General features: G+C 37.7%; 1 protein-coding gene across 1 annotated transcript in view; it reads right to left on the reverse strand.

The window, feature by feature from the left end:
* Positions 1-1,065: 1,065 nt before the first annotated feature.
* The window catches only part of Gpcpd1 (glycerophosphocholine phosphodiesterase 1), a 46,454-nt gene continuing 37,995 nt past the window's right edge, over positions 1,066-9,524 (reverse strand). The window contains exons 14-19 of the mRNA XM_029484320.1: positions 9,294-9,333; positions 7,648-7,709; positions 6,240-6,305; positions 4,900-5,036; positions 4,233-4,368; positions 1,066-3,767 (exon numbers count right to left, since the gene is read on the reverse strand). Coding sequence (XP_029340180.1) covers positions 3,558-3,767; positions 4,233-4,368; positions 4,900-5,036; positions 6,240-6,305; positions 7,648-7,709; positions 9,294-9,333 — 651 coding nt within the window. The 3' untranslated portion in view covers positions 1,066-3,557. The remainder of the gene's footprint in view (positions 3,768-4,232; positions 4,369-4,899; positions 5,037-6,239; positions 6,306-7,647; positions 7,710-9,293; positions 9,334-9,524) is intronic.

Genomic DNA, 9,524 nt, shown 5'->3' on the forward strand with positions numbered 1-9,524 from the left:
GCAATTCTCGCTTCAGGCGCTCCAATTGCTCCACTTGGAATATATTTGGCTGTTCAGGCATCCAATCATATATCCTATGGTGAAAACAGACACACAATAACAATAATGTAATCTCATGTTTATTAAGGACTGTCTGACTTAACTTTTTAAGAAAATCCATTTTAAAACTACCTGGAATATTCATTCTTATTATATTTTATTCTACTTTAAGATAATGATAAAGATCAAAGCATTAGGTGAATGAATTCTCATTTTTCAAGTAAGTCAGAATAGACTGTTCTTTTGTAACCCTGGTTATAAAACAATTCCTTGAATCAGAAAACGGAATTTGTAGTTCTCTAGTGATTCTTGAAGTATATACCCTTGAAGTATACAACTGGTGATGCCTTAGTTTACAGGAGGAAAACCTCCTGAGCCCTGGAACTTGTCCCCAGTGACTTAACTCACAAATGACCAGAGAGATCAGAAAGAGCCTCTGGTACGTGAGGCATGCCCACAGTCAAAGACCAGCTATATATGCAACAACACAGGGTCATGAGAGAGAAGACGGCATATGAAGCTGATCCTGCTATCCCCACCTGAGTGCTGGGATTATAGTCATGGGCCACCACACCCTTTAAACATGGTGCTGGGGATGTGGCCAGCCCCTTGTGTATGCTAAGTAGACACTAGAGCAATTCATCCCTGCAGCATGCATTTTTAATGAAAAACTACTTCTCAACAACAAGGTTAAAGCACAGATTGTACACGTGGTACAAAGCTGTTATGCTTTTCTACTTTATTTTCTAACATTTCATTGGGAGTGGTTAATTTAGGTTAATTTAGCTTTATTTTGCTTCTGTGCAAGCAGAGACTGCAGGCACGCCCCTCAGAGCCCAGCTTGTTGACTCATACTAGGGGCTCAGGAACACAGGCCAGGGCAAGCATCATGATCGACTCCAAAAAGGAGCAAGAGAGAAGGGGGAAGAACAGACCCTCGCAGTGAGTGAGGGCAAGTGGTCTGACCTCCTCAGACCCTCGCAGTGAGTGAGGGCAAGTGGTCTGACCTCCTCAGACCCTCGCAGNCAGACCCTCGCAGTGAGTGAGGGCAAGTGGTCTGACCTCCTCAGACCCTCGCAGTGAGTGAGGGCAAGTGGTCTGACCTCCTCAGACCCTCGCAGTGAGTGAGGGCAAGTGGTCTGACCTCCTCGTGTGTTTCTGTATAACCCCAGCTCTTCCCTCCCTTGCACTCCATCAACTACTTAATGTCTCTCTTACAAAATTTTAATCCTTAATAGGCCTTAAACAAAACATTTGGTATTTATATGAATTTAGCCATTATACTGTTATGTTCTGAGGCTACAAAACAAAAACCAAACCAAACCTACACACTTCTATCACCATTCTCTCATAAATGTCCATAAAGCTCCAAGTCACTCATTATTCAAAACTTTCTAAATTTGTCTATCTAAAATCACACTAGTAAATAGAAAGAAAAACAAAGCACAAGAAGTCAGAGACAGTTAAAAGGAATAAAAGACTTGTGTTTTGATTATAAGCCTTAGAGAACTATTATTTATGTTATATGCTTACCACTATAACCTCCCTAAGTAGAGCCCATGCCAGGTTGGCCTTCCAAATGCCACTATAGTTCTACCCTGCTTCATGCTGGACCCATGCCTGAAATGCAAGTCCCAGCAGAGCAAATCTGAACATCTTAAACTTCCACCTCTGTTCTTTCTCTTCAAAGAAGCGGAGGCAGGAGGAATCTACTCTCAGCACTTGTTCTAACATCATCCTACTATTACATGTCAACATTCCATCCACTTCCAGCATGAAAGCCCTTGAGAAGATCTGTTCAAATTTGTATTCCTTAGCAGAGTCATACATAGAATTACCTTACACATTCTTTTCTTGTCCCCAAATATCTGTAGTCATTTCTTCTTCTGCATACTCACATAAAAATTCCCAATTTTAATGAAGTCAGTATTTTTATTAAATTGTTAATATGAAATTTAAGTTTTTAACTTTGTTAGTTGAAAACACCTATTTTTTAAAAACTGGCTAGTCACTCTGTTTTAGACAAAATTAACCAACTGGTTTAAAAGGCAGGCAGGTAGTTAAATAAGACAGCAGACCAGCTAGGCATGGCAGCATTCAACTGTAATGTCTTTGGGAAGCTGAGACTGGAAGATTGCAAGACTAAGTCAGCCTGAGTAAAGCCCTATCTTAAAAATCAAAAGAAATAAGTGAACAAACTAGACCAGACAAAATAGTGGGAGTAAAATCTTTATTAAAGAATGATATAACTTAGTAGGACAAAGGGTAGTATGAATTAATCCAAGGAAAGCATATTTTTGTTTTTCCTTAAAACAGGTCTGGTCAAAACACTGTGCTTCCATCAAGTCAATGTTTTTTTTTACAACCTAAAACATCTATATACTAAGCAACTTTAAAGTATTAGCAGCTATTAAACTTACATCTTATATACCAATTCCTAGGAAGCTGGTTTTTATATCAAGTCAACAAATATTTGATCCCAGTCTATATCTTACTGACCTAGCCTCTGAAGACAGTAAACAAAAAGAGCAAAATGTCCTGTCCTTGTGCAGCCTACACTCTCTGTATGCATTAGGAAACAGGGAGGTACTAGTTCAAAGAGGCCAGGAAGGAAAAGACATACGGTATAATGCTACATGCATGTATGTTTGTCGGTGATAAATGATCTTGAGCAAAATTGAGAAGCACCCTGTGAACAGAAGCTACTATTTAAAATAGTGTAGTCCTTGTGCAAGTGACATTTCAGTGTACAGGAGTTATTCTCTGAAGCAAAAAGAAATAGCACATCGAGGGATGTTCTGAAAGGAAAGATCCCAGAGGAAAATGGGAGTGAGAGGTGAAAGACACTGCAATGGAAGACTTCAAGGATTTAGACTGGGAAAGCAGAATAAGCAGAGAGGCCATTTATGCTGAAATCAAGATGGTAAGGCACATAAAAGTTTTTAAAAGTCAGGGAAATGTCCTGAGTTGGATACATATAGTACTGTTAATGCAAAAGATATAAAAAGCCAGAGAATGCAATGAGGTCACTGAGAGAGTATGGTCCCCAGTTGGTAGACTATTTGGGAAGGATTAGGAGGTATGTATGGCCTTGTATGCCACAAGGCAGTAAACTTTGAGGTTTCAAAAGTCCACATCAGGGCCTGTCTGTCTGTCTATCTCTCTGCTTCCTGCTTGTGGATCAGAAGTAAGCTGTTAGCTACTACTCCAGTGCCTTGCCTGCCTGCTGCCACACCCCCATGATGGGCATGGGCTCACCGTCTGGAACTGCCAACAAGTCACCTTGGTCACGGTGCCTCTAGAAAGTAACTAAGACAACTGCAGAAAAGTTTTGACAGCAGTCGTGGGAAAGGCAGGTATCCTCACTCCGAGGGAAATTACATATTTGGGTTAGGGCTTCTTAAGTGACTTTTGACATATCGCAACATCTGGGACAAGATCACAAGTGTCTGAATAAACTTTATATAACTACATAATTTTAACTTAACTGAATTTAATAGTTTAAAAGATAAAAACTACTATACTTTTTGAAAAATTCCATGGAGATTTTTTACAAAAAACAAATACCTATCATATATTAGACCATTTACTCCAAATTCCTTCAGTTTCCTTCGGTTTTCAGGATCATTGGTATCATCACCCCAGCAAAATATGACCAATCCCTTAGCTTTTGCCTCTTNGACATAGGATGGGTTTCTAAGGAGGTCTTCAGTATGGGCATTTATCCCCTAGAAGAAGAAAAATTCATTAAAGAAATGTAGTCATTACAGATACTAAATGATCAGGTTAGTGCTCTCTAAAGGAGATGCAAGAGGGGAAAAAATGGACACATTTTTCCTATAATTTCCCTTATTTAATGGATTCTCTATGTATATAAAACATTAATATATAAATGTAATTTATAAGCACATACTGAATGTGCAATCATTGTCATTTCTCTACTTGACGCTAAACCTTTTGCCAGTTGTTAGAATAGGAAATCTTATTTAATACTGTCTAAGACAAAATGAGAACTTACATACAAGCAACACGCAATGTACTTAGCCAGCTGTGTTTATCTGTTCATCATGTATATGCATGTAACAATAACAATCAAACAAAGATCGCACCTTTGTGAGAGAGCAGGGAATGAGAGCACTTGAAGGAAATACAAGGCATTCATATGAAAGAAAGGAAACTGAAACACAATTTACCAAAATATTTTCAAACTGTGCAAAACTCATTGCAATGGGTGTTGTCCGAGATCTGAGGTCCATGAGTTCGGGGTAAATATCAGACTTTCCTTGGGTCAAAAATAATATGGGATATTTGTTCTGCTTCTGCCGAACCCTGAATTGACAAGATAAAGGTGGAAGATTGCTAGGATGATAACAAAATTACTTTGAAACTTTAAAAATTACTAAAAAAAAAACAAAACAGAGAAAGAGCCAGGCATCATGGGTCCAGAAGGTTGGGGCTGGAGGATCACTGTAAGCTCAAGGCTGCCTAAACTACAGTGAATTCATATTCTACAGATTGAGAAACTCTAGAAGGCAGAACAAACAAGAAAGACCAATCCATTACTCAGATACAACCAAGTCAAACAAAGATTTAAAGGTTTTACATTTAGAAACTGAATGCAATGGGAAACCCCTGGGGCTTACATCTGATATGGAGGATAAATGCCAGATATAGGGTTATAGGTCCCTAAAGGACTGGTGGAGTGCACTTGACAAACAAGTGTCTCTCCCTTTTCAGGAAGAAAACAAAACATGGGCAACTGACTGAGAGGATGCCATATGGATAACCTCCCCAAACTGCCTCCCAAATCCTAGCTACAAAGAATATAGAATCAATTAAAAAAACATGAATATTACTTACATTGTACAAATATCTGCATCAAAAGAAGAAAACACTATTCTCCTCTTCCCAGAATTTTCTAAAACAGTTTTTAAAATTATATCCAAAAACACATTCATATCAAAATATGTCGATAAGTTGCCATCCCATACTCCATCCTATAAGAAAGGAAATTGAGGGGCTGAGATGTGCTAGAGCTGCAGTGTTAGAGAAAGCTTCAAGCAACAATCAGCCCAACACTTAAAAATGTAATAATGTGTTTCCCAAAAGCATACACAATGTTATAGTTACAGACAGTTAGAAGCAGTCGTGAGGAGCTGGTGCTTAGAACTGTACTCGTGTACTCTGTGAGAGCAGTAAGTGCTCTCCAGTCCCGATAGTTCATTAACCAGTGTTCTCCTGGACTAGCACAAAACTCCAGAAAACCAGGACCTTATCTTGTCCTTATTCTACCTATGTTCTCAGCACTCGGAAAATGCCTGGCCTTTATTATCTTCTTCGTAAATATTTCTGGATCATGAATGACTAAACCTAGGATTCACAGAAATTTCTCCTAAATTTGTATTACAATCTAAAAATAAATGTGTGTTTAATAATTCTAACATATGCTTTGATGTAAAAAATAGAAACAAAAAAAATAGTGAGAGTTTGACTATCTATCATCTACTTTTCAAATATACCCAGGAACTGTTTTTATGATGTATACTCAGGTCACTTAACATATCAAAACTTGTATAATATATATTTAGCAATTAAAAGTATTCATAGTATATTTATTTTGCTAAATAGCAAACTAAAAAAAAAAGTTTTAAAACAGCAACAAATCCAAGTAATATCTTTGACAACTCAATTGTTACCACAAAAAACCCTTAACCTATTTATTAAAACTGTGCAAGGCTGGTGAGATGGTTTGGCAGGTAAAGTACTTGCTACCCAAGTCTGAATTTAATTGACTCAAGTCCATGGTGGAGGACAGAAGGACAGACCTTCCCATGCGTATCACAGCACACATACCCATATTCACAAAGACACACAATAGTTTTTCTTCTTTTTTTCAACTCAATTTCAAGATTTATGTATATGACCTATACATACATATGTGACCTATATGCCAGAAAAGGGCATCAGGTCCCATTATAGATGGTTGTAAGCCACCATGTGGTTGCTGGGAATCGAACTCAGGACCTCTAGAAGAGCGGCCAGTGACTACTATTAATCGCTGAGCCAGTGGTTCTTTTTGTCACTCCTGCCCTTCTTTTTTCAATTCTAAAAGATCCATCAATCAATGTGCTTCAATGAAACAAGATTTCAGTTTTACTTAATCCCATTAGAAACAATAGAGTAACAAAAAGAGTACTTACCCTGTGTTGGCAAATCCATTTTATTTCTATATTAAATCCTACATTTTCTGGCAATGATTCTAAAACCTAGCGTTGTTTGTTGATGATGAATTGCGTTGTTTTTGGTAAAATGAATGGCAAAATAAGAAAAAAAAAACATGTAATTAAAATCAGCTAAGACTATATTACCTACATTACCAATATGTCTTCTTGTCACTGTGAACTAACTTTTTTAATATCAAAAAAATTTTTTTAAAAAGCAGCAGATTCAAGCAATGTCTTTGACAACTCAATTATCACCACAAAGACTCTTAACCTGAAACCTTTTCCATCATTCCTTTAAAAAAAAAAATCTGACGTGAGTTATAGGCAGTGAGTTATTGAAGAACCTACCTATTCCTACATCTAACTCTAATCTTAACCCCAACCCTAACCCTAACCTATGTCATGTTTTCTGATTATATTTAGGTATGTCAAAAAATTAAGATTAAATGAAAACCATCACTTAAGCTTTTTAAAAAAGGTATTGTTCAACAAATACCATGCTGATTGATACTTTCCCTGCAAAAAATACACTATATTATTCTGAGGTCTATAAATCAAAAGGGCTAATATACACATACACACAGAGGGGAGCAGGCAGAATATACAAGTTGCTCATCTTTTCTGAAGAAAATTATCTGGACGCTTGGCATCTCACCAGCATCTACATGGACTTCCCTGAGACTGTCTAAATTGTCTCTACTTTTAAATTATCATCATCATTATTTTAAAAACAGGGTCTCGCTATGTAGCCCTAGATGAAATAAACTATGAAGATCAGGCAGACCATACAGAGATCTGTCTCTGTCTCCCAGAGGGCTGGGAAGAAAGGTGTGACCAGCCAATTTTTAAAATCTTTACACTACTTTTTGCTTTAGACCTTTTCACGGTGAATTTCTGAAATGCCCTATTTTCAATAATGAAGTTTCTTATGTTCTCTCCAAACTATAGGTTTTAAATACTAGAGAAGCCTCTTCCATCGTCACATCTTCCTTCCATCTCTTCCCGTGTCCTCTTTTTCCCTTTATACAGAAATATACAAACTTACTATTGTCATCAAATTAGCCCAGTGAGAGGGAAGTCTTACTCAAGTGAACAGTTAAGCTATTCTTTAAATGCAGCACAGCCTCAGGGGTAATAGACAACACCCACAATCCCAGTTATCTGTGAGGAGGCAGAAAAATGAGGAATTCCAGAATCTATGCAGCCTGAGCTCTATGACAAAATGCTTCAACCACCCCCACCCACCCAAGAGCACCTATAATAAGCTTACACTGGTGCTGACATTCACAGAGCCCTTTTAGTGCCTACTGAATATTAAAAAAATCATTCATGCAAACAGATATCAATGAAATAGCCCTGTCCAGGTGTCCCTCAAGGAACTTACCATCTTAAGAGAAGGAAATGGCTGATTTTCAGAAAAGAAATTTTCCTCCTCAGACAAAGATTCTGAAATTTTAAATTATAGAAGCCTGGTAAGTAAAATGACCCTAGAGCAGATCTTCTCCCAAACCTTAGGACAGCCTGCACACTGAAGTAATTACCAGATCTTTTAGGCTGATTACTTCTGAAGACTTGCATTTGCTATCTTTAACCATTAAGAACCCCATTTTCTAAATAAGCATCTAGCAAAAAGACTAGCTCGTTAATATTAACTTCATTTAAACACCAGCCTTTGTGGTCCCATGATTATTTTCATGTAAAAAACAGTTTAGATGACTCTAAATAGTAGCCAGTAGTAACTCATTTCTTGGTGGAATTTGGAGTTGTATCAAAGTCAGCTCAGAAATTACAAAGTAAAGAAAATCTAAGAGTTGGGGCTGTAGCCAGGCAGCAGTGGCGTACGCCTTTGATCCCAGCACTTGGGAGGAAGATTTCTGAGTTCGAGGCCAGCCTGGTCTACAGAGTGAGTTCCAGGACAGCCAGGGCTATACAGAGAAACCCTGTCTCGAAAAAAAACAAAAACAAAACACAAAAAAACAAAAACAAAAACAAAAAACAAACAAAAGAGTTGGGGCTGTAGCTCAGTTGGTAAGGAGATAACCTGGCATCAATGTAACCCTGGGTTCCAGCTTCAGGGATGAATAAAACTGGGCATGGCATACACCTGTAATCCCAGCACATAGAAGGTAAAGATAAGAAGTTCAAAGTTATCCTTGGATATATGTGAACTCAAGGCTATTGTGAGCTACATGAAACTACCTTAAAAACAAAATCTACAGCTACTTTTGTTATAATCTCTTAATCCAAAATAGATTAAGTACAGAAGTTTTTCCTAACACACACACACACACACACACACACACACACACACACACACACAAAATCAACTCATATGCAGTTCAAATGTATTTTAAAACTAAAACTAAGTAAAAACTTGAATTAAATAATTAAAGGTAAGCCTATGAAGTCACATATTAAGACAACCTTGGTGTCTAAAGCACCTACTAACCCTTCACAAAGGCAGTTACTATGTGGTTTTCACAAAGGACATTTTTGAGTACCTGTCCTTTGTAGAACACTGTGAAAGTCAGTCTCTGGGACTATGAAACCACTGTCCTACCTTTGAGAGATAACATATTCCAGCTAAAGAAAGGGGGTGCAAAAGCATTGGGTTTCAAGAGGTACATAAATCATTGAGCTCTGTTGGGAGTGGAATATAAAGTGGCACTAAACAGTGCTGTGGGAAGCAGGACACTCTGGGAAGACACTGAGGCAGGAAGTTGTTCAGTAAAGTGACTTGCCATCCAACACAGCTAGAGAGGATGGAGCTGATTCAACAACAACTGGCACTGGAATCTGTACCTGAGGCACTCTACTTTGTAATGGTTAATAATTTTTGGAAAGAACTGACATAAAACTAAGGAAGGTAGTAAAATGCTTATTTGCATGTAACACCCTTGTTGAAAATCAATTCAGATCTATGAAATTACATTCACATGGACCAATACTACAGCCATTAAAATGACCAAAGATACAAACGTATCTATGACAATCATAAAACAAAAACAATGCTTCCAAACTAGCACATACGTTTCCGTTCTTTGGTTTTTAATGCAGTCACATGAGAAAGCTGTAAAACAAACAACACAAAATGCAATTAGAAAAAAAAAATCCATAGTTGATGCAATAAATTACATAAGGTAATTTGAAAAGTTAGCAAGCTAGAACAGACAAAATGTGAAATTACCAGTTTAATAATAAATACTAGCCGGGCGTGGTGGCGCACGCCTTTAATCCTAGCACTCGGGAGGCAGAGGCAGG

The sequence above is a fragment of the Mus caroli genome, chromosome 2 (genome assembly GCF_900094665.2).
Source record: "Mus caroli chromosome 2, CAROLI_EIJ_v1.1, whole genome shotgun sequence".
NCBI classification, from domain to species: domain Eukaryota; kingdom Metazoa; phylum Chordata; class Mammalia; order Rodentia; family Muridae; genus Mus; species Mus caroli.